The following is a 24,834-nucleotide window of genomic DNA, read 5'->3' on the forward strand; positions in this document are numbered from 1 at the left end:
AGATGTAGAAGAGCTAAGCCTTTTGACCTGGGGAGAGGAGCTTTAGGAGCTGGGCAAAGGGTGAGATGGTATAGTTACAGCCGGGGCGGTGGGGGCGAGCCAGTAGTCAGAGGAGCCATCTGAGGACTGAGCAGCACCGGGCAGTCGGTGCAGCAGCAGGCCCTGATCAGAGAGGTTAGCTGGAGACCGGACAGCCCTCCAGGACCTGTGTCCTCACTCAAGACTGCGTATGTGTTTGTTTGTGCGGGTCTGTGTCCGAAGAGGTTCTACAGAGCAGCAGGAATGTGGAGAAGTGTCTGACTGTCTTGTTTGGGTTTTATTTTTACTTCACTGTGGGACTCCTGAGGAAGAAACTGCAATTTAGCATAATATCCTGGCTTTCTGCGGGGGCCACGGTCTGTTTTGGTTTGTCAGTCTCACAGAAGGTTGCAGCGTGTGTGCGCACACACACATACACACACACACCTGCTAAGGAAGTGTGCATAGACACCCGCGTCTGAGGGTGTAAACTGTCGGTGGGCAGTAGGGAGAATTGATCGGGAGATTGCGCTGCATGTATGGATAAAAGTTTGCACTGCGGAGGATGTACAAACGTCGAGATTACGTTGAGCTCTACCAGCAGGACCAGGCAAAGTGGGCACTGATAAGGAACGTCAACACAGTCTTCAAACACTCCACTCTTCTGCCGGTACGACCTGTGTTAATGTGTGTGTGTGTGTGTGTGTGTGTGTGTGTGTGTGTGTGTGTGTTTGAGAGTGAGAGAAGAAGTATCACAATACATTGTAATCATTATTCATAAAAGCTATGGTATACGTTTTTTGATCAAACACACCTCGAGTCACGAGTCAGGTCATGAAGGCCTTGATATTTTTGCTGATGAGTTAAATAAGGGTTGTTAAAGCTAAGAGACACAACAATGAATGAGTGTGAATGACTAATGTAGAGATATTTAGCCGTAGGCTAGTGGTTCCCAGTGCTGTCCCTGGAGTTCCTCTAAACTGCAGGTTTCCCTTGTCAACACATAAAGGGATTGTTAATTAGCTGATTAGTGGAATTAGGTGTTGGGAGGAGAAACAGCAGCCAAGCATGCAGTGTCTGGGAGCTGCTGTCTCATGCAGAAAACAAGTCCTGTTTATTTCTGGAAGAGTGTATATTAAACACAACTGCCCCAAATGTTCCAATTGTGCTTTAAACTGCTGTTTTTTTTTTTTTTTTTACTGAAGAAGCCTCATTTTCATCAGACACAAACTGTGTGTTTGTCAGAGGTTTGAATTTGTGCATTTTGGCAACGCTCACTTGATTACTGTTGATGATGTCATTATTCTGCCTATAGTGGCACTTATCTTTGCTTATGTCAAATGGTAATGAATGAATGATGGTCGCGTTATGAAGGCTGATGACTCCTGTTCTAGGGGGACTATGTGTGGTTGGACCTGAAGACTGGCCGGGAGTTCGAGGTGCCTATCGGTGCGGTCGTGAAGCTTTGTGACTCGGGTCAGATCCAGGTTTTGGATGACGAGGGCAGCGTGAGTTACACATCTTCACCACAGGGCTTCCTGTGGGCTGCCTTTTTCCGGTTCTCAGCATGAACTTCCCACCCACAGACAGATGTAGAGAGAAGATCTAGAACATTGGATTGTTCAGTACAGAAGAACAAAATGGAACTGCATCTCTCACCCAGTTCTGCACCTCCCTCCGTTGTTCATATTTAGTGCTCGAAGCATTTGATGGACGGTTAAGTGATTTTGCAAAAAGTTCTGTTCAGTATGACATGTTATCTGCATATTCATGCAAGAACATTTTAGAAGTTAGCTTCACTGCACCCTGTCCCACTGTTTCTCAGGAGGTTGAAATGTCACCATCTTATTCCAGGAACACTGGATCTCCCCCCAGAATGCCACCAACATTAAGCCAATGCACCCCACCTCCATCCACGGGGTGGAGGACATGATTCGGCTGGGGGATCTGAACGAGGCAGGGATTCTACGCAACCTTCTGATTCGCTACAGAGAACACCTCATTTATGTAAGTCCACCCACATTCTGAGCCTCTCACGCACCTCACCGCACAGCAGCGAGATCTCCAATACAGTGACCAAAAGAGCACAAATCATTTCCAGTTATCTATTCGTTGAATGCATAGAATTTATCTTGAATATTTTCTAGAACATAAATGTCTAGAGGTATTAGCTAGAATCTGCAGGCATTACCTCCATCACTATCCCATGCATATATATTAACCATTTAATAGAACTTATATATATTTTAATTTCCTTTTCTTGAGGGGGGTGCATAATTTATTAAATGCATATCAACTCTTCAAAATTGACTGTTTTTGACTGAAAATAAAGAGGATCTTGGGTCCTACAAGTATCCAGACCACAACGATCCAAAATGAACCCTGGAGCTTCTCCCTCTGTCCTGTTTCCTAGTCTTCCCCTTAATCTTGTGCCTTAAGTCTGTCGGACGTAGTCAAACGTTTGTGCTCTGTCTCCTCTCTCTCCTCTGTGAAGACTAACTGCGGCGGCAGGGTAAGTACAGCGCAGCTTCTCGCACGGCTGCTCGCGCGTCCGTCTGCTCGCTACGAGCGAGCGTGTTTGCGTTACAGCTGCTCCATTTCAGCATGGCGTCACCGTCACCCTGTAACAGGACACCCGCGCGTTGCGAGCGCTGTCACGCCGATCTCTGAAAACCGAGACTCTGGTCCACTCTTCTCACATTGCTCATCTTTTCAGCTGGCGTTCACTCATCCAACCGTCTCCATAGTCGTCACCGTGGCTGTTGACCAGTTAGGCAGTGTTCATCGGCCTGAATCACACCTTCATTCCATAAAATTACATGGCCCCACCCACATATTACGGAGAACATGATGTGTTGAATTCATATCTAAGCTGCATGTGTGTTCTTGACCTTTTGAAGAAAGCTAACAGTATATGAATTTCACCTCATTTTTAAGAGCCTCCCTTAACCTCTCTCTCTCTCTCTCTCTCTCTCTCTCTCTCTCTCTCGGTGGTCCCAGACGTATACAGGATCCATCTTGGTGGCGGTGAATCCTTACCAGCTGCTGCCCATCTACACGGCCGACCAGATCCGCCTCTACACCAACAAGAAGATCGGCGAGATGCCTCCACACATCTTCGCCATTGCGGACAACTGTTACTTCAACATGCAGAGGAACAGCAGAGACCAGTGCTGCATCATCAGGTCTGGGGCAAACAGCCAATCCGTAGCCAGATCTGGTGTTTCCACCGGAGGTTTGTTTCTTAGCTCCAGCTCATACTCTGGGTGAGAATAATGGGTCTCTGGGTCTCTGCGTGGGTTGCTGTGTCCGTGTCTGTCCTGCGTGTCCGTCTCAGTGGCGAGTCTGGTGCGGGGAAGACGGAGAGCACCAAGCTGATTCTGCAGTTTCTGGCGGCTATCAGTGGGCAGCACTCCTGGATTGAACAACAGGTTCTGGAGGCCAACCCCATCCTGGAAGGTAGGTGGACCTGCAGGGAGTGGGATGAGGGGACGATCTGTGCAGGCCAGGGAGTAGGAATATGCCAAAGTGAGATGTTTTAATGTTTGTTTTACCAACAGCCTTTGGGAATGCCAAGACCATCCGTAATGACAACTCCAGTCGATTTGGGAAGTACATCGACATCCACTTCAACAAGAGAGGAGCAATAGAGGGAGCCAAAATTGAGCAGTATCTACTGGAGAAGTCCAGAGTGTGTCGACAGGTCACGATGCCCCCAGCAGTCTAACTGTAGTCCATCTGTAGTCCATCTGTAGTCCAACTGTTGTCCAACTGTAGTCCAACTGTAGCCCTTTAAGGCCACAGCTTCACATCATTCTCTGGTTGCTGTTTCTCTGTCTCTCTCTCTATTTCTCTCTCTGTCTCTCTCCTTCCTCCCACCAGGCACAAGATGAGAGGAACTATCATATCTTCTACTGTATGTTGAAGGGTATGCCTCCTGACCAGAAAAAGAAACTTGGCTTAGGCAAAGCCACAGACTACACCTACCTCACTATTGTGAGTGAGAGCATTAACATGTTCTGTGTACTGCTGTTCACACTACAACAAAGCATGTAGATACGCACACACACACAAACGCACGCATGCACACACACACACACACACACACACACACACACACACACACACACACACACACACACACACACACACACACACACACACACACACACACACAGACATGTTTACTTACCTTACACCCTCTCATACAACCTACACAAAATATAATTACAACTGAATACTTAAAATCTATATCATGTATACAAATGAGTTTATCACCCATTCTTTCTAACACACACTAAGGGAAACTGCACAGTGTGTGATGGTCGAGATGACCAGAAAGAGTATTCTAACATCCGCTCAGCAATGAAAGTCCTCATGTTCACGGACGTAGAGAACTGGGAGATCTCCAAGCTTCTGGCCTCAGTCCTACACCTGGGCAACCTCAGCTACGAAGGTGAGATTCTTCCTGAAGTTTACTGCCACAAAATAGTTTTTGTCCTTTTAGCCCTTAATGTCAAAGTCAAAGTCAAATTTATTTATATAGCGCTTTTCACAACACACGTTGTCACAAAGCAGCTTTACAATTGTATGGGTGGAGCTTTTTGACGTATTGTTTTCGGTATTGTTCTTATGTAAGTGTGTTTGATGAAAACGATGATTATTTTGTGCAATATAATACTTGGCTGTTATTCCTTAGCCCGCACGTATGATAACCTGGACGCGTGTGAGGTCATCCGCTGCGCAGGTCTGTCCACTGCCGCAAAGCTTCTAGAGGTACCGTGCTCACAACGGCTCTTGCACTTTAAGAATTATGGGTACACTGAATACTTTACTGCAATACTTTATATTTTCCCATTTGGACTGTGGTTGGTACATCGAAATTAAGAATCGTGATAACGGTTAGGTCAGGGGATTTGTGTGTTTGTGTTTGTGTGTGTGTGTGTGTGTGTGTGTGTGTTGTACCCAGCCAACAGGCTGGGTTGTATCAGCTGACTGGCTGCCCCCATGAGTGATTCCCCAGTTACTGTCATGATCACACTTGGGAACGAGAGAGTTTCTATTGCAGTGTGAGGGGTGTAGAAAGGTTTTGAGTGCCATCTAGTGACAAAATAGCACACCAGCACCTTCAGTGTTGAATCTTCTCTCTGGGAATATTGATAAAAACGAGGAATTACGTGAGGGAAAAGTCGCTAACTTGGTTTAATCAAACGCTAACATTTCGTAGGATCGGATTTCAGTTTCGTTTACTGTATGAATAGGTTGACTCTAAGGATCTTATGAACTGCTTGACCAGTCGTACCATAATCACCCGTGGAGAGACTGTGTCCACCCCGCTGAGCATTGATCAGGCCCTGGATGTACGTGATGCCTTTGTGAAGGTGAACCATATCTCCTGTCCTTTAATCCAAATCCGACTCATTACAGTATGCAGGTGCAGTTTGTTATGTAATCTAGTTACCATGACCGTGTTTTTCTTCATGTTAGGGAATATATGGACGCTTATTTGTATGGATTGTCGAAAAGATTAACGCCGCAATCTACAAGCCTCCATCTCATGAGCTGAAAGCAGTGCGCAGATCTATCGGCCTGCTGGACATCTTCGGCTTTGAGAACTTCACCATCAACAGGTTGTTGTCACATTCCATAGCACTTCAGCAATATCCTCATTAACAAAGCACTCCATTACAGACATTAGCCACAAACCTCTTGGTGCGAATCTTCTCTGCAAATTGTACATGTTCCCTGCTCTAATATGCATTTAAACTTATAACTGACTTACTAATGAGCAGAAGAGTTATGTGTGCTGTGTTGCTAGCAGGAAAAACACAGCAGTGCGCAGAGACAAGGAAGTCCAGGACCAGGCGGCGAGATTGTTTTACGCCGCTGTGATTTTTACCTCCTTTCCAGCTTTGAGCAGCTGTGCATCAACTTTGCCAATGAGAACCTGCAGCAGTTCTTCGTGCGACACGTCTTCAAGCTGGAACAGGAGGAGTACAACCTGGAGAACATCAACTGGCAGCACATCGAGTTCACCGACAACCAGGACGCCCTGGACATGATCGCCATCAAGCCCATGAACATCATCTCCCTCATCGATGAGGAGAGCAAGTTCCCTAAAGTGAGAGAAAGAGAGATGGAGAGACAGGAGGAGAGAGATGGAGGTGTACAGAGAGATCTGTTATACTGTTTCATTCTGTTTCACCCAGAAGTGGTTTTATTTATTTTTTGCCTGACCCCCACCCACAGGGCACAGACACCACCATGCTGAACAAACTGAACTCCCAACACAAGCTGAACACGAACTACATCCCCCCGAAAAACACCTACGAAACCCAGTTTGGCATCCAGCACTTTGCCGGCGTGGTCTACTACGAGACGAGAGGTCAGAGCAGTCCAACTCCTCCGTGTGTTCCCAGAGAGCCGTGCTAGAGCAAAAATCTGTTTGTGTGTTTCAATTATGAGCTTTATTACCTAATGAACTAATTACCTGTAATAAACAATGTCTGCAGGTTTTTTAGAAAAAAACAGGGACACACTCCATGGTGACATTATTCAACTGGTACACTCCTCCAAGAACAAGTTCATCAAGCAGATCTTTCAAGCTGATGTTGCTATGGTAATAGTTCCTAATCTTTTACACTGACAGCATTTTTAATTTTAATTTATTTATTTTTGCCCCAATAGTGATCTTTCCAACACTTTTCTCTTGGTATGTAACCAGTCAAATTACAGAGCTGTAATGTGTATGTGAAATAAATCAATTACAGCACACACACTTCACATTAAGACCTATACAGTACAGATTAAGTTGACCACAATGAGGTTCACAGCAACCACAAAGTGTGTTAATATTTGTTCATATGACCAAATCACTTCTGACTTCTGAGTCAATCTGGTTTTCTTTATTTGCCGTGTTCTGATCTGCTCTCTCTCTCTTTGTGGAAATCTTTGTGCTAGTTTCTGTGTGGCTATGTGTCTGGGGGCACGTTTGTTCTGCCAGACACACCTCCTCCTAAGGTAACGCTGGATCCACAACGCCCATATGGACTCACCAGCCCCTCTTGCCACCCCTGCTTTCGTGACACTTTGTGTGCTCTGTCTTGTGCCTTCCAACGTCACACACCTGTCTTACCCATCCCCCACTGAAAGCTAACTTCATCCCAGAACAGTGAACTTCCTGCCTATTACCTCTTTTTTCATTTGCCTTTCCCCTTCAGTTCCTCACTTCCATGAATTAACATTCGTCGACATGTCCTGCATGTCTTGCTGAGATGTGGCACGTTGCCTTCATGCTCTGCCTGTTTCAGCATTGTTTTGGTGCTCAAAAACATACATGAAGAATCTGGCCATGAGCTCCAGCTTGGTTCAGTTCTGGCATCAGTAGATCTACTTTGCTATGGTCTGTGATTTTAGATTTTAGGAGATTATGTAAATTCTGTGTCTTAGACAGCTTCTTACTGGAAGGTGGGATATTAAATTAATTTGATGCTAAAAGAAAATGAGTATCAAAATTTCAAAACGATACAGTGCACATGTAGTAAGGATTTTTCAAATTATGTACATTATCAAAAAACGAAAAATACAATACAAAAAAACCCCACTAGTGAACTATGACTTTTTTTCCATTTTAGGGTTGTTAATTGTCATCTAAGTTTGGACCCCTAACCTTGAATCCTCTTTATTGTTCTCTGTGACCCCTCAAGCAGACAGAAATAGCAGCTCCCTATTTAGCCAGATTAATATGTCAGAAACAAAGTGCTGAAGTGCTGAAGTGTTTCCTCTGCATAAGTGAACTGTCAGAAGTAGATCTGAAGGACGGGCCGTGGTGGGTGGGGCCGTGGTGGGTGGGGCCGTGGTGAGGAAGACTGAGAGAATGGAAAGACAGATGGAGTGGCATAGTTAGGGAGGTTAAAATAATTCCCTGTAACACTTTATATGAAGCCTGCATATATAAGCCATTATAAATGTGATTATAACTGTTTGTAACTTCGTAATAATGCTTTGTATGCATACTTATAACCTCCAATAATGCCTCATAAGCAACTTACAATTAACTGTAATGAATTATTTTCTAACTACAGTGACACAAGTGTCACTATTCGTTTTAATGCTGGTAACACTTTCTATGAAGCCTGCATTTATAAGCCATTATAAATGTGATTATAACAGTTTGTAACATTATTACGAAGTAAAAAACTTTTTAAAAAGTTATAATCACATTCATAATGTCTTATAAACGCAGGTTTCATAGAAAGTGTTACCGAATTCCCTTCATCACTGTTCTCTACCATCCTTAACATGCATCTATATGTGTCCCTGTCCTTGTCCGTGTGTGTGTGTGTGTGTGTGTGTGTGTGTGTTTCCTGGAGCCCAGGGGGCGGAGACGAGGAAGCGCTCGCCGACGCTCAGCAGTCAGTTCAAGCGCTCTCTGGAGCTGCTGATGCGAACGCTGGGTGTGTGTCAGCCTTTCTTTGTGCGCTGCATCAAACCCAACGAGTACAAGAAGCCCATGGTGAGTGGGCCCTCTGGACGAGAGCCGCGGGGTTTGGCCGAGGGGGACAAGACGAGGTCGGGCGCTCGGCCGCACGAGTTGACCTCGGCCGCACGCTTCGGGTCGCCGGTGCCCCGTTTTAGCCAAGAGGACGGTGAACGGGCAGGCCTGTAGGTTCTGCGTTTGCTGGATCTCAGCGGCGTGTGAGTTAGGAGCTCCAGTGACCTTCTCCTCTCCCCTCTCAGCTTTTCGACAGGGAGCTGTGTGTGAGACAGCTCCGCTACTCTGGAATGATGGAAACCATCCGGATACGCAGGGCCGGTTACCCCATCCGCTACACCTTTGTGGAGTTTGTGGATCGCTACCGTGTGCTCATGCCCGGAGTAAAACCTGCCTACAAACAGGTGAAAGGGACAATGTTTTGATGCGGTAACTCTTTTCTGTTTTGATTGTGACGTCCCACCCTGTGGGAACACTGGAAACGTGGTTCATCCCAGAACAGTGATGTCCTGTTTCCTGTTGCCTTGGGCTCCCCTCTCACTTCTGCACAAGTATTGTTAGCTGAAATAACATACGTACATATTCACACCGAGGCACGTTTGTTGTTTTTAGATTCGGTCTGAATCGGTGTTTGTTTTAGCTTTCTCTACGCATCCACACAGGTGAATGTAGACCCATTTATTAGTTCTATATGTTGCCGTGATGTCTCTAGAGCCTAAAGCTCTGGCAGTCTCAGCTGCTGCTCTGCTGTGTGACAGTGTCTCCATGGCTTTCTGAACATAGTTATCTGTGGTTATCTATGGTGGTCTGGGTTGGAGGACAAACTTCTGGTCTATTGTCACTTTCCAGGGGGACCTGCGAGGAACTTGCCAGCACATCGCTGAGACGGTGCTCGGCAGAGATGACGACTGGCAGATGGGAAAGACCAAGATCTTCCTGAAGGTATTTCTGTCATGATGCTTCACTTCTGGAAGCTAGTGATGGAAGTGTCTCAGATGACAACAGCAGCAGTTCAATCTGCTATAAAGTTATAATATGAATAGTATTTCAAAAGACAGGAATGACAGGAAATGTGATGAATTAAGATGCCTGAATGATGCAAAGATGATGAACTAATGAAGCTAAGTAAATTCAGGAGTAAGACCTGGAAATGCTAGCTCAGTACTGGGGCTGTGGAAACCTCTAAAATTGTGCTGCTGCCTCCCCAAAGGTGTTTTTTTTTTCTTCCTGGAAAACACAATAAAGGCAGAGTTCAAAGGTCAGCAGAAAGGTTGACCATTTTCCTGTTGCCATGGAGACTTTTCCATTTGGTAATGCTTTATCAGGCCTCCCAGCCCTGTGACAGGAAGTTCCTCTCCACAGGAGTAAAGAGAGGGCACTGCCAACATTTCCTAACAGGAAGTGACATTATCACACCAGGATGAAAGGCGATGTAATACATATCATTTGGGCACTCTTAGTAAATTAACCCGATTATTTGTAATTAGTCGTGGCCCTTCATGGGAGGGTTTTTGTTGTGTTTACACTGCATTCGGATGTGCAGCAGTTTTTCAGATGACATGTCCTCTGTTGTGGCATCCTTAGTTAGTGGGGTATGCGAACCTCGTGTCTGTCTGTGTTTGACAGGACCACCACGATATGCTTCTGGAGATTGAGAGAGACAAGGCCATTACTGACAAGGTCATCCTCATTCAGAAAGTGGTCCGAGGTTTCAAAGACAGGTCAGTGTGTTCAAAGGCACACAGAATCACTGCACTCAGCTTTTAAAGTGTAATAAAAGACTAATATATATAAGTAATATATAATTTATGTAAATTAATGTAATGTACACCATTAAAAACTATACCTGATAGAAAATTTGTAAAAACGATTGAATTCTTTTTAGTTTTTACAAATATTACATGGTCTACCTGGTTTAGTATGGAAAGCAAAAAAATGTTAAAACTTCAGTGCTGTTTGCGTATAGGATATGATGTATAAACAAGTCAAAACCTGTAGTGCATGAGGGAAAGGATCTGATTACTAACCCTGACTCTGACTACTAACCCTAACCCTGACTCTGACTACTGACCCTAAACCTGACTCTGACTACTGACCCTAACCTTGACTCTGACTACTGACCCTCACCCTGACTCTGACTACTGACCCTAACCTTGACTCTGATTACTGACCGTAACCCTCACTCTGATTACTGACCCTAACCTTAACAAACTTATATAACAGGTCAAACTTCCTCAAGTTGAAGAAATCTGCCCTTTTCATCCAGAAGACTTGGAGAGGTTACTACTGCCGAAAGAACTACGGTGCGGTGAGTTCTGCTCACCTTCAAGCAGCCAAACAAGCAGGCGGGCAGGACTGGGCCAGTGGTGCCGCAGGTCCCCGGCACTGACCGTGTCTGGGGGATTTCTTCTTCTTCTTCCTCGCAGATGCGCGCTGGCTTCTCCCGCCTCCAGGCCCTCTACCGCTCACGGAAGCTCCACCAGACCTACCACGTGACCCGGCGAAGGGTCACGCAGCTGCAGGCCCGCTGCCGAGGCTACATGGTGCGCCGGGCCTTCAGACACCGCCTGTGGGCCGTGATCACCATCCAGGCCTACACGCGGGGCATGATCGCACGCCGGCTGTACGCGCGCCTCAAAGGAGAGGTGTGTAGTGGACTGTACTAACCAGGAACATAAGCAGAATTTTGCCATTGCGCTCAGACAGGACTAAGTAAATGTGGCGTGCTGTTCTCCTCCTCACTCCCTTCGGTCACCTCCTCAGTACCGGCGCCGCCTGGAGGTGGAGAAGATGCGGCTGGCCGAGGAGGAGAAGCTGCGGAACCAGATGAGCGCCAGGCGGGCCAAGGCCGAGGCAGAGCGCATGCACCAGGAGCGCATGGCCCGGCTGGCCCGCGAGGATGCGGAGCGGGAGAAGAAGGAGAAGGAGGAGGCGCGCAGGAAGAAGGAGCTGCTGGAGCAGATGGAGAAGGCTCGCCACGAACCCGTCAACGACTCCGACATGGTGGACAAGATGTTCGGCTTCCTCGGGACCACAAACTCCCTGCCTGGACAGGAAGGCCAGGCACCAACCGGATTTGAGGTAAAACATTAAATTAAAACAGCTCCCTCTTTTGGTCAGGCTGGGTATCACCAAACTTGACATGAAACGTGAAAGGCCATCGTAGCGTGATGTTGGTGTGAGCATGTGCACCCTGTTGGCCAGGACCTGGAGCGAGGCCCGGCACAGCTGGAGGAAGAGGACCTGGATGAGGCTCTTCCTCTCCCCGAGGAGGACGAGGAGGACCTCTCCGAGTACAAGTTCGCCAAGTTTGCAGCCACCTACTTCCAGGGCACGAGCACACACACCTACATGCGCCGGCCCCTCAAACAACCGCTGCTTTTCCACGATGACGAGGGCGATCAGCTGGTATGGATGTGCCTCTGTCTCCTTCCACCTATGGCAACGGACAACGTTTAATGCCTTAAATGAGATCTTCCTGGCCTCAGAGTTCAGTGCTTTTGTTATGGGGGTTTTGGGGGGTTTTGTGTGTGTGTGTGTGTGTGTGTGTGTGTTGCAGGCAGCACTGGCGGTCTGGATCACCGTCCTGCGCTTCATGGGTGACCTTCCTGAGCCCAAGTACCACACGGCCATCAGCGATGGGAGCGAAAAAATCCCAGTGATGACCAAGATTTACGAGACTCTAGGCAAGAAGACCTACAAGAGAGAACTGCAGGCCCTACAGAGTGAAGGCGAGGTGGGGCCCGAGACATGGCCACGTGCAGCCAAGCACACGCTACTGATCTGCTTTTGAATGTGCTCATTTTGAATACATGTTTTTCAGTTATGAACTTGGTGTAGATTGTAGATTGATGTAGAGTGCAGCATCTTGGGCCTTGACTGACTAACTAACCGCAGGACTTCAGTGACGGACACGAAAGTCATTGATTGGTAGACCCATTAGTCATTAAGTCATTTAGTTGTGACTGCATTAAAGAAAATCACTACTGGCACTGACTTTTGAATACTACTGTACTATACCTATTGAATACTACTCATAGGAGACATTCCCATTTTTACAGTTTTAAAGTCAAAAGCACATGATTGCGTGTTAAGGATGAAGGCCATTTTGACAGTGTTACTTCACCAGCCCAGGAGCAGCAGTCTAGCGAGCTGATGATAAATGAAGTTCTCCTCATCATCCTGCAGAATTCACACGTGGATAGTCACAAGAAGAACAGTGTCCGTCACAAGCTGGTGTCCCTCACCCTTAAGAAGAAGTCAAAGATCACTGAAGAGGTGAGCGATGATACCTTGGTTATGGAATCTGAATATGATGCTTGTAGACATCTTTTTCCTCTCACTGTGTTCTATCTTTCAGAAAAGCTTTTTTTTCCCCTTTACCATATTTAGATCTGCCCTACTTTCTAAAATATATATTCTGAGCCTGTGAGAATTGCTATTTACATTGGCTTGTGGGCAGGAGTGCCATCAGTGTTCAGGAGTAAAGTACAGGGAGTGCAGCGCGTCATCCTGACTTTACAATGACAAGTGTGAGTCACGCATAACCGTGTCAAACGTGACGTTTTGGTGTCAGGTGACCAAGCGTCTAACGGACGGGGAGTACACCGTGCATGGCAACAGTATGCTAGAGGACCGGCCTACGTCCAACCTGGAGAAACTTCACTTCATCATCGGCAACGGAATCCTCCGCCCAACCCTCAGGTCAAGCCTGCACCAGCAGATATTTTAAAATAACCACACCAACACCAAAGAGCGTTATCTCTCACAGGCATCAGACCAACACTCCAAGGTTAATTGCTAACTAAAGAACACAAAATACCATACAAAACACCACAAATAAGAAATATAAACTTTCATAGACATCCAAAGTCTCTAAAGGTAACTAAATCTCCAGATACACCACAAGCATTTTCCAGCTTTACTGTCAGTCAAATGTATTCATATAATGCTTATTATAACAGTCGCTCTCACATGGCATCTTATAACATGTCTGTGTCCAAGCCCCCAGTAAACAAGCCAAAGATGACAGTGGCAAGGAACCCCCCTCCCCCATGAGAATAAAGAAGAACTTGAGAGGAACTGTGACTCAGAGGGGGGACCCATAGCTCTGGTTAACGGCTTTAGTTCTGTGAGCTCAGCCTCATCTGGTTGCTGTTGTCCACAGAGACGAGATCTACTGTCAGATTTGCAAGCAGCTGACCCAGAACCCGTCCAAAAGTAGCCACGCCCGCGGCTGGATCCTCCTGTCCCTGTGTGTGGGCTGCTTTGCCCCCTCTGAGAAGTTTGTGAAGGTGAGAGGACTTTGTAATGCTGGGAGGAGTTTATGATGCTGGGAGGAGTTTGTGATGGTGGGGGGAGTTTGTGATTGTTAGGAGATGTTTGTGATGGTGGGAGGAGTTTGTGATGCTGGGAGGAGTTTGTGATTATTAGAAGATGTTTGTGATGGTGGGAGGAGTTTGTAATGCTGGGAGGAGTTTGTGATTATTAGAAGATGTTTGTGATGGTGGGAGGTGTTTGTGATGGTGGGAGGTGTTTGTGATGGTGGGAGGAGTTTGTGATGGTGGGAGGGGTTTGTGATGGTGGGAGGAGTTTGTGATGGTGGGAGGGGTTTGTGATGGTGGGAGGGGTTTGTGAAGGTGAGAGTAGTTAAAACGACCCTTTTTCTGTTTCCAGTTATCTTACTATTCTACTAGTCTACTGTACTAGTAGATTTACCTAACCATAACAAATTGTATTTTAATAGAGCACAAGCAAAACATTTGCATTTGTGCTCGCATCAAGAATCAGTACGAAATATTGAAAATATTAGAACCTTTGGTCCTTTTTTTTTTGCTTTGCTCTTCTCTGTGCAGTACTTGAGGAACTTCATTAATGAAGGTCCCCCAGGCTACGCTCCGTACTGCGAGGAGAGGCTCAGGAGAACGTTCGTGAACGGCACCCGCACTCAGCCTCCCTCCTGGCTTGAGCTCCAGGTAAGCTGTCACCTGTTGATATGAAGCAGTAATTTGAAGCTTTTCCTTAATGTGGCTTTGCCATCGAGGACAAGTTGGGATCCACTGTGTCTCTGGTCCATTAGGCCACCAAGTCTAAGAAGCCCATCATGCTCCCAGTGACCTTCATGGACGGCACCACCAAGACCCTGTTGACGGACTCGGCAACCACAGCCAAGGAACTCTGCAATGCGCTAGCTGACAAGATCAACCTGAGAGATCGCTTCGGTTTCTCCCTCTACATAGCTCTGTTTGACAAGGTGCTCAGACGCACACACACACACACACACACACACACACACACACACACACACACACACACACACACACACACACACACACTTCACTCTTCACTCTTCACTCTTACACACTTATTACTCTGAGAGCCACTGCAGGTTTAATTTTGACTGTTGAATGTGCTCTGCTATTTTCTCACATGCATTTGCACTTTGATGGAGTTGTATTTTCTCTCGTGCACTGTGATGGAGTTGTATTTTCTCACATGCGCTGTGATGGAGCTGTATTTTCTCACGTGTGCTGTGATGGAGCTGTATTTTCTCACATGTGCTGTGATGGAGCTGTATTTTCTCACGTGTGCTGTGATGGTCCTGAATTTTCTCACATGCGCTGTGATGGAGCTGTATTTTCTCACGTGTGCTGTGATGGACCTGTATTTTCTCACATGCGCTGTGATGGAGCTGTATTTTCTCACGTGTGCTGTGATGGAGCTGTTTGCCTGCTGTCCGTCCCATAGACTCTCACCTGGCCCCGCCCACTCTTGTTCAATGTCCCCAGGTGTCATCTCTAGGCAGCGGTAATGACCATGTAATGGACGCTGTGTCTCAGTGTGAACAATATGCCAAGGAGCAGGGAGCACAGGAGCGCAACGCCCCCTGGAGGCTGTTCTTCAGGAAGGAGATTTTCACACCCTGGCACGACCCCACCGAGGACAGTGTGGCCACTAATCTCATCTACCAGCAGATTGTACGCGGGGTCAAATTCGGAGAGTACCGTTGTGACCGGGTGAGGTCACATCTGCATGGTGGTACAGTCTCTGTGTAATTAGGGACTAATAGTCTTTTAATTTTTGTTTCTTCAGTTCTTTACCCACAGTTTAACCACTGTGGTGTCTTATTAGTGTCTTAAACACTTCTTTTATGTATTAGGCAGCCAATAATGTATTTGCTTACATTCAGTTCAAATGTAATTGTATAGCACAACATTACAAAGCGGCTTTGCAGAAATCAGCTTTAGAGAGAATGTGGAAAAAGCCAGAGGTGACGGTTCAAAGCAAAACTCCCTCAGTGCAAAAATAAGAAGGATAAAGAGGAAGCAAGGCTAGAATACACTGTCTTCTGCTCAACAGCGGGCGACAAACTAACAAACCAAAGCAAATAAAGTTGCTTTTTTCTCATCTCTCTCTCTTCCCTCATTGGAATCCTCCGGTTTCTCACCATCTATTCCTCCACCCCTCCACCCCTCCACTCATCCGCCACGACAGGACGACCTGGCGGAGCTGGCCTCGCAGCAGTACTACGTGGACTACGGCGCTGAGATCTTGCTGGAGCGTCTCCTGAGCCTCATTCCTTCCTACGTCCCCGACCGCGACATCAGCTCCACCAAGACCGTGGAGAAGTGGGCCCACTTCATCATGGCTGCCCACAAAAAGGTGCACAGACGAGCTTCCGTGGATCCGTGTGATCTCAGACGCTGGGCTGCTTCGCTAATGCCAGTCGACCCTCGGCTCATGACCTCAAGTTGTTGGTAATATCAGCGTAAATTAATGTACACGAAACCTGTTCTTTTCTACAGGGCATTTACACACAGAAGCATGTGGATCCTCAGAAAGTCAAAGAGGAAGTGGTCGATTTTGCTCGATACAAGTGGCCTTTATTGTTCTCCAGATTCTACGAAGCCTTTAAGTTTTCAGGTACTGCACATTCATTGAACTCAACTACAAAGTGATATTCGTGGTGTACTAGTGCAACATACATATGAGTGCTAACTTGTTCTCTCTTTCTCCTGCGTGTCTCACAGGCCCCAGTCTGCCTAAGAACGATGTGATTGTAGCGGTGAACTGGACTGGGGTTTACTTTGTGGATGAGCAAGAACAGGTCCTTCTAGAACTCTCTTTCCCAGAGATCAATGCTGTCTCCAGCAGCAGGTACGACAACATAATGAACCATTTAAAAACGGGTGAATGCATTTGAACAGCTTAGCCAGGACTGTGTGGTTCTAACAGGGGAGGGAAACTCCTGGGACAGAGCTTCACGGTGGCCACCATTAAAGGAGACGAATACACTTTCACCTCCAACAATGCTGAGGACATACGTGACCTGGTCGTCACCTTTCTTGAGGGCCTCAGGAAGAGGTCGAAGTTCGTGGTGGCACTGCAAGATAACCCAAGCCCAGGTGTGGTAGACTGTTCACTGCCCCTGCTATCTGCTATCTGAAGTCTCACAGGACTTCACACCACAGCTGTTAGATGAATTGTAACTTCTACCCAGCAAAGATCCAGGAAAAAATGGCAAAGATATACAGTTTCATCCTTGACTCCTGCTGCTGTACACATTTTACAGTTCTACACGTTTTACATTCACATTTGGCATTTAGCAGACTCTCTTATTCAGAGCAACTGTGCTTTGTCATCTACTCACAGAATGTATCCTAGCTAGTACATTCAAAATTACCAAAATTGAGCAACAAAGTCACTGCCGTCTCTCCTGGACCAGCTGGTGATGATTCGACGTTCCTGAGCTTCGCAAAGGGTGACCTCATCATTTTGGACCAGGACACAGGCGAGCAGGTCATGACCTCTGGCTGGGCACATGGGGTCAACGACAGAACCAAACAGAAAGGAGACTTCCCAGCGGACTGCGTCTATGTGCTGCCCACCGTGACCAGGCCTCAGCTGGATATTGTGGTCAGTGAAATGTGCTCATGTCGAATGTTCAATAGATATCGTGCTTTCATGTGAGAATCTGATTTTGGGGGAAATCGGGAGATGCAACCTGTGAAGATGTTCTTTACTTTAAGATGCTCCTGAGATCTTCTTCGCTTCACATCTTCCTGACTCACAGCGGATGGGCACAGATCCTGTCCTCTGAGCATTTTTTATCATTCCTATCGCATCTCTCACTTCCTGTCTCTCACGAGCACATCCTGTCTCTTACCCACACTAATATATCATCACTCTTCTCCTGCTGTTCTTCTTTCCCTCTGCCACTACCTGCACCTGTGACTAAGGCTCTGGTTACCATGACACCAGACCAGCGCCAGGAGTCGATCCGCGTGTCTCACGTAGTTCTGCCAGAGAGTGTAGAGCGGGAGAAGCCGTACACCCTGGAGGAGTTCTCCTACGACCACTTCAGGTAAACAAACAAACAAACAAACAAACAAACAAACTCTACCCATGCCATGTATCTCTAGCATTAAAAGTTTGATTTAACATCTTTTCATGAGGAGTGCTCCAAAAAATTTATATCTGTCCAAAACTACATATTTGACCTCCTGTAAATAAACTACATATTTGACCTCCTGTAAATAAGCTACATATTTGACCTCCTGTAAATAAACTATTATGCTTCCTCAGTAGGAAGTAAATCAATAGCATTATTCCATCGTTCATTTCTGCTGTTTTACAGAAGTATAATGCAAAAAGACAGAATTCCTAGCAACTCTTCAGTGAACTCTGAACTCTGAACTCGGTCCTGTAGGCCCCCTCCCAAGCACACGCTGAGCCGGGTGATGATCACGAAGAACCGTGGCAAGGACAAACTGTGGAGCTGCACGAGAGAGCCGCTCAAACAGCCTCTGCTCAAGAAGGTCCTGGTTCACGAGGAGCTTTCCCAGGATGCCTGCCTGGCCTTCATCGATATCCTTTTACCTCTGGGCATCGTTTGAAGAAAAGGGAGAGTGTTAGGGGGCCACAGTAGAGGGAAGGGTAGTGATTACCACGCCTCACCGCCCTGGGTCGGGTCTCGAAGGACTTGGTCTTTGGCTGATACGCTGGCCCAGGTGTGAGAGAACAGACAGAGCACTGGATTCTGTGTTTGGACCTGGAATTAAACAAGAATGTGGAATGACTGTGGTGCAATTAACTGTGGTGCTTTTGAATTAAGGAATAAATAAATGATTCAACCAAGAGCTGAATTTAAAATGCATGCATATAAGGATGAAACAGACTGCCTCACACTGGGCTATGAAATGAATGTGCTATGCAAAACCAAGGGTTTCCTTAACATGTCCCTCTGCACCTATAATGAAGTATATGGGGGATTATCCATCCAAACGAACTCGTTCAGTCAACGAACTCACAGATCAAATCTTTGAAGGACCACTGAAGGCAGAGCCTCTGAAAGATGAGCTCTTCTGTCAGATTCTCAAACAGCTCACTGACAATCATATCAAGTGAGTCCTATGGCAGGAGTGACCAACCTGCGGCTCTTTGCCTGGTTTCATGCGGCTCCCCAGCCGGTCCGCACTCTCACCTGCACTAACGGTCTGTGCTGTGGCCCGGTTACCTCATCAGCTCTGAGGGCGACACACTGCTACATGTTTGTGGTGCGCGGTTTGTTTACAAGCCTAGCGAGCTACTAATACTTTTAAAACCGGCGTAGTGGAAAACACGCATTTGACTGTCTTCATACGCTCAAACGAGTTACTAATTCGCCCCTCCGGTCAACAGTCTACACTCAACAAATTACAATGCCCATGTATGATGTGGCCCTTTGCCGTAACACAGTAAAACAAAGTGGCTCTTGGTCTCTGACGGGTTGGCCACCCCTGTCCTATGGTATATCCATCTAGGTCTTTAGCTTTCCTTACTGTCCATGGTTTGCGGATCTCAAAACAAACATGCATTTCCCTGACCAAATCGAAGTCATGTGCCTTTAGAAATACGGATGATTGACATTTGTTTATAGCAGTGTGACAACATAAATAGCGTCTGTGTGTGTGTGTGTGCGTCTGTGTGTGCGTGCGTTTGTGCGTCTGTGTGTGCGTGCGTGCGTGTGTGTGTGTGTGCATGCGTGCGTGTACATGTATGTGCAGGTACAGTGAGGAAAAGGGCTGGGAGTTGCTCTGGTTGTGCACTGGTCTCTTTCCTCCCAGTAATGTCCTCCTGCCCCACGTCCAGAGGTTCCTACAGTCCAAGAAGCACCACCCACTCGCCCTAGATTGCATGCAGAGAGTGCACAAAGCCTTACGGTATGGCCCCCCCAACCCCACCCCCACCATACACACACACACACACACACACACACACACACACACACACACATACAGAAGGACAGACAGTCGCATATGTTGCCTCCTTTGGGTCTTAAAACTAAATTAAGGATCCAGAAATGCAAAGCTAATCTAAGATAATGATGTAGCCAAATATGTTGGTGTTTTATAAAACTGTATTAGGTTATAACACTGCCAAATGTATTTAGGCTTACCAGTTTAATTTAAATACTAGACACTCGAGGGGATGGTAAAAAAAAACCTTCCATCCTAGTCTCCTCTCTCTCCATCTCTAATACTCTCTCTCTCCCCTTTCTCTATCTCCCTCTCTCCCTCTTTCTGTCCCCTTTCTATCTCTCCCTCTTTCTCTCTCCTCCTCTCTTCCCATCTTTCTCTTTCTCTTTTTTCCTCTTCCCTCTTTCTCTCCCCCTCTTTTTATTTCTCTCTCTCTTCCTCTTTTTCTCTCTCTCCCTCTCTGTCTCTTCATACATTCTCAGCAACTCTGTTTCTGGTTACTCCCTCCCCTGGTTTCTGTTAAAGTGTAATTTCCAATAAAAAGAGTTCAGTTTGGAACAGCACCTCTGGGATATTTTGTACTTTGCTGTGTAACAGGAACGGCTCCAGGAAGTATCCGCCACACTTGGTGGAAGTGGAGGCTATCCAGCACAAGACAACACAGATCTTTCACAAAGTGTACTTCCCCGACGACACCGATGAGGTACCACAGAACGTGAACATTTATGTTACATGAACGCACATATTATTGGATATAGTCGTGGTCGCCCAGGAGACCATTATGCAGGCAATTCCATTTTTCTGAGTATACTGTAAATGATCTGAAAAAACCAGGGATGATACATCTATTGTGCTCCAATGTTGCCATCGACTTTGGGGTATGGTCGTTAGCCCCAGCCTGTGTGAGCTTAGAGACGACTTCCACACAGACAGCTTGGAGGACACTCCCTCTCCATCTTTTATTTGGGGGATGAAAAAAGTCTAATTATTATGCTGACTGACTTTGTCAAAGATGAATTCATTTTCTGCTTGGTATGAGATTAGAGTCACTCTATTCAGGCCAGCAGTGTCTGTCCTCTGATGTCTGAATGTCCCTTTTAGGGTAAAGTGCTTCCATTTTCTTGATCTAGTGTAACTTTACAATTTATTAGAGGTCAAACTGAAAGACATGCCATAAATGCAACACCCCCCCCCCCCCTCAATTTTTTGCTCACTCTGTCTCACTGTCTTTGTCTCACTCTCTCTTTTCTCTCCTTCCATGTCTTTCCCAGGCTTTTGAGGTGGAGTCCAGTACAAAGGCTAAAGACTTCTGTATGAACATCTCTGGAAGACTGCTGCTCAAGTCTCCAGAGGGCTTCAGTCTGTTTGTAAAGATTTCTGATAAGGTACTTTGTCCATATCTGTCATGGAAAAATGCAGTGAATCCAAAATCATTCAATGCACTCCATTTCTCACTCATATACCTGATCACCTGCTAACTCATATACCTGATCACCTGCTAACTATAACTCTCACAGTATAGTTCAGTCACATAAGATAAAATAAACAGGAATCATGAAACTCACCACAGCATTAAAAGTATGACAAATGACCAGCATTTAACTTTACAGAAAAATGTATAACAGTATATTTTAACCTTTTACCTGCTAGGTCATAAGTGTCCCCGAAGGTGATTTCTTCTTTGACTTTGTTCGTCATCTCACTGACTGGATCAAGAAAGCCAGGCCTGCTAAGGATGGTATAGTTCCAGCAGAGTTTCTCATCACAATGATTAATTTCTTCGTTTCAGCTCCTGGTTCACTCAAGCTTGCTTTCATATGACCTGATTTAATCATGAAGGTTTAGACGTTGTCTTCTTCTCCTGCTGGTCAGGTATAGTACCTTCATTGACCTACCAGGTGTTCTTCATGAAGAAGCTGTGGACAAACACAGTCCCTGGGAAGGACTCGTTTGCAGACTCCATCTTCCATTATTATCAGGTAGATTACCAGTTGCAGTATGATTCAAAAGACCTTTAGTTTAATCATGGCTTGCAGCAATACACTATTGATGAGTAATACTGTGCTGACGAATCTCTGTCTGTTCTGATCCATTCTAATGAGTCTTATTTTGCTTTTGCTTTATGTAACTGCATGTAATCTCATCCATAAGTCAACCCTCACCATCATGTCCTCACTATATGTGTCTAGGAACTTCCAAAGTATCTCCGTGGTTACCATAAATGCTCCAGGGACGAAGTCTTTCAACTGGCAGCTCTGATCTACCGAGTCAAGTTTGAGGATGACAAATCCTATTTTCCCAGCATCCCCAAGTTACTAAAGGAACTGATTCCACATGACCTGATTCGCCTGCTCTCTCCTGATGACTGGAAAAGGGTGTGTTAGTCTCTGTGATAACATTTATGATAACCTAGGTCACGTTATTAGTCTGTTCCCTTCTCAGTGATATAACCTTGGTCATGTTATTAGTCTGTTCCCTTCTCAGTGATGTAACCTTGGTCACGTTATTAGCCTGTTCCCTTCTCAGTGATGTAACCTTGGTCACGTTATTAGCCTGTTCCCTTCTCAGTGATGTAACCTTGGTCACGTTATTAGCCTGTTCCCTTCTCAGTGATGTAACCTTGGTCACGTTATTAGCCTGTTCCCTTCTCAGTGATGTAACCTTTGCCTACTACAATATGGACTGACACTTGTTCCTTTTGAGGCAGTCGATTCTGGCATACTTCAACAAGCAAGCGGGCAAATCTCGGGAGGAAGCCAAGCTCATGTTTCTAAAGATCATTTTCAAGTGGACCACGTTCGGTTCGGCTTTTTTTGAAGTGAAGGTAATGATCCCGCATTACAGACAGCTGGAGATAATGAGCTTTTGTTAACATTATATTACATAATGATATTATCACCCATCACAGCAAATTAAACTATAATTAAACTATATACACACCATAGGGTATTATGCTGTCCAGTGTCTATACAGGAATATTCTGACATTGTAAATTGTAGATGTAAACATCATAAATGTTAATATGTTTCTACATGAAATTGAGATGTTTTAGGTGATTTCTGCTTGATGAGTTCTAGGAACAAATGAGTCTCGGGTGCACAGGGGACGTCTTGTACTAGAACATGGCAGGGGCGTAAGATTTACCGTCCAGATTTTGTGTGGTGGTGTCTGGGCTGGCAAGAACAGGCAGCGTCAGAGAGGGAGACAGCGGGGTACAGTGGGGGCATGATGACTCAACCTCCTCTCATCTCTCACCCACTCCAGCAAACCACGGAGACAAATTTACCCGAGATCCTGCTGATAGCCATCAACAAGCATGGAGTGAGCCTCATAGACCCAAAGACCAAGGTGTGTGACCCAGAAAGGGTTTACATCAGAGTGCAATCACGAGTCAAGCCGAATGATCTGTATGTTCTGTTCTCTTTTTTCCTCCCAGGACATTTTAACCACTCACCCCTTCACAAAGATCTCCAACTGGAGCAGTGGCAACACCTACTTTCACATCACCATAGGCAACCTGGTGAGGGGAAGCAAGCTGCTCTGTGAGACCTCGCTGGTAAGAGAAATAATTGTTGGGTTCCATGGTTTTGGTCCCGGTGACCTTCACTGAAAATGTTAAATATATAATGATTTCCAGTGAAATGCAAATGCTGGGTTAGCGTGCGGAACCTGTGTGTTATTGTAGGGTAATTTCTGGAAGTTCTATATGCACACTAGTTTATTTAGTTTGTCACATCTTTTCTTTCTTGTAATGTTGGTATTTGTTGAATAACGGTGTGTTTGTGAATGTTGGTGTTTGTTAAAGAATGTTTGTGTTTGTAGGGAGGGTTGGTGTTTGTTGGAGAATGTTGGGGTTTGAGGACTCTGGTGTTTGTCAAAAAATGTAGGTATTTGTAGAAAGTGTTGATGTTTGAGGGAGAATATTGGCTTTTCATGGAGAACGATGAGGACTCTGCTCATCAGGTAATGAATAAATTTTCCACTGAGGTGCTACAGCAAGAAAAACACTAAAATGTGCTGCACTCCAGGCCCGGAATTGAGAAACACTGCTATAGTATCAACAACGGTGACAACCGCGAAACCTGACCAGGAAGGCAGCAGTGGTTTGTGTGTTGAAGTGCATGATCCGTTTCTTCAATTCTCCATGACAGGGCTACAAGATGGATGACCTGCTGACGTCGTACATCAGCCAGATGCTGACCACCATGAGCAAGCAGAGGAGCGCGCGGGGCCAGAGCAAGTGAACGTCTTACTGGCGGGAGGCAGTGGAGCTGGTGCGCATGCTGGGGCCCGTGGGCCACCCCTGCAGCTGGGGCCGAACCTTCGCCCACCAACTGTGGTGGATGAGCCGCTCCCCGTCGGCCAGCTCGTGGGGCTCCGCCTACCCCGACGAGGATGACAGCTCTTCGTCGGCCTCCAGCGAGGACGACTACCTCTGACCGGGCCTGCGCTGATCCGCAAGCGAAGCCGCTCGCCTCCCGCCCCAGCGTAAGAACAGTTGGCCTCGCTCCACACGAAGAATGATGACCTTCAGACGGTGGCCCTGTGGCCCCGGTGGCAAATGCAGCCAAGGCCAGCGACGAACATGCTGCCGAGATTTGTGTTTGAAGTTGAAAAATAGAATTTGTACTACTATTATAATTACTAGTGTGTGTTTAAGAAGTGGGCACAGTTGAAGTGATGGACATCCAGGGACTCTTGAAGTTAGAGGCACTGGACTGCAAAGACTGTGCAGAAAGATTTTTTGTTCCTCTCTTGTTTATACTTATGGCTGTTATTAAACTGAGATTTGTTGCTTTTTTGAATAGCCCATCCCCCACTGAGTAACAGGCATGATAATGGGGTGGTTTGCAACCAACATTATTATATTCTTTTACAGACTACAGCTGTGACCATTTAGACAACCATTTACATAAATGCATAATAAGTCTGAGTGATTTCTGCGCTCAGTAGAAAATATGTATTGCCACATAAATTGCTAGTTATAAACTTCCATAAGACTGTAATAAATAATATTTGTGTATCCATTTCTGGCAGTGTAAACAGATGGGGTTTGGATAAACATTTTTTATGACCGTGTTCTCT

General features: G+C 46.1%; 1 protein-coding gene across 6 annotated transcripts; it reads left to right on the top strand.

Annotated features, from left to right (window-relative positions):
* On the top strand, positions 1-24,828 carry myo7aa (myosin VIIAa). Of its 6 annotated transcripts, none has more exons than XM_076990787.1 (48): positions 1-688; positions 1,413-1,526; positions 1,873-2,025; positions 3,019-3,203; positions 3,356-3,477; positions 3,579-3,721; positions 3,901-4,014; positions 4,321-4,474; positions 4,718-4,794; positions 5,280-5,399; positions 5,506-5,648; positions 5,929-6,139; positions 6,268-6,403; positions 6,531-6,637; positions 6,979-7,038; positions 8,396-8,533; positions 8,758-8,916; positions 9,362-9,454; positions 10,139-10,233; positions 10,736-10,820; positions 10,939-11,157; positions 11,276-11,593; positions 11,717-11,920; positions 12,072-12,248; positions 12,701-12,790; positions 13,089-13,216; positions 13,680-13,806; positions 14,368-14,487; positions 14,592-14,765; positions 15,301-15,528; positions 16,007-16,174; positions 16,318-16,435; positions 16,543-16,669; positions 16,748-16,917; positions 17,238-17,428; positions 17,752-17,876; positions 18,222-18,379; positions 18,762-18,915; positions 19,558-19,713; positions 20,347-20,452; positions 21,021-21,134; positions 21,400-21,487; positions 21,622-21,728; positions 21,939-22,124; positions 22,457-22,573; positions 23,014-23,097; positions 23,186-23,305; positions 23,572-24,828. In XM_076990787.1, the coding sequence occupies exons 1-48, from the start codon at positions 584-586 to the stop codon at positions 23,644-23,646; spliced, it is 6,663 nt and encodes a 2,220-aa protein (XP_076846902.1). In that variant the 5' UTR covers positions 1-583; the 3' UTR covers positions 23,647-24,828. The 6 variants fall into 6 exon arrangements, with proteins under 6 accessions (XP_076846902.1, XP_076846901.1, XP_076846903.1 ...); XM_076990786.1 differs by having other exon boundaries at positions 6-688; positions 23,901-24,828; XM_076990788.1 differs by lacking the exon at positions 6,979-7,038 and having other exon boundaries at positions 7-688; positions 23,901-24,828.
* Positions 24,829-24,834: the final 6 nt, after the last annotated feature.

Source organism: Brachyhypopomus gauderio, chromosome 2 (assembly GCF_052324685.1).
Source record: "Brachyhypopomus gauderio isolate BG-103 chromosome 2, BGAUD_0.2, whole genome shotgun sequence".
Classification (NCBI taxonomy): domain Eukaryota; kingdom Metazoa; phylum Chordata; class Actinopteri; order Gymnotiformes; family Hypopomidae; genus Brachyhypopomus; species Brachyhypopomus gauderio.

What these genes read in the sequence shown, in the direction of transcription:
- myo7aa (XM_076990786.1), top strand. Translation starts at nt 584, where the DNA reads ATGTACAAACGTCGAGATTACGTTGAGCTCTACCAGCAGGACCAGGCA. An exon ending in AGGAGAGCAAGTTCCCTAAA is followed by an intron (nt 6,140 to 6,267) that starts GTGAGAGAAAGA and finishes CCCCACCCACAG; the next exon opens with GGCACAGACACCACCATGCT. An exon ending in AGACCAAGATCTTCCTGAAG is followed by an intron (nt 9,455 to 10,138) that starts GTATTTCTGTCA and finishes TGTGTTTGACAG; the next exon opens with GACCACCACGATATGCTTCT.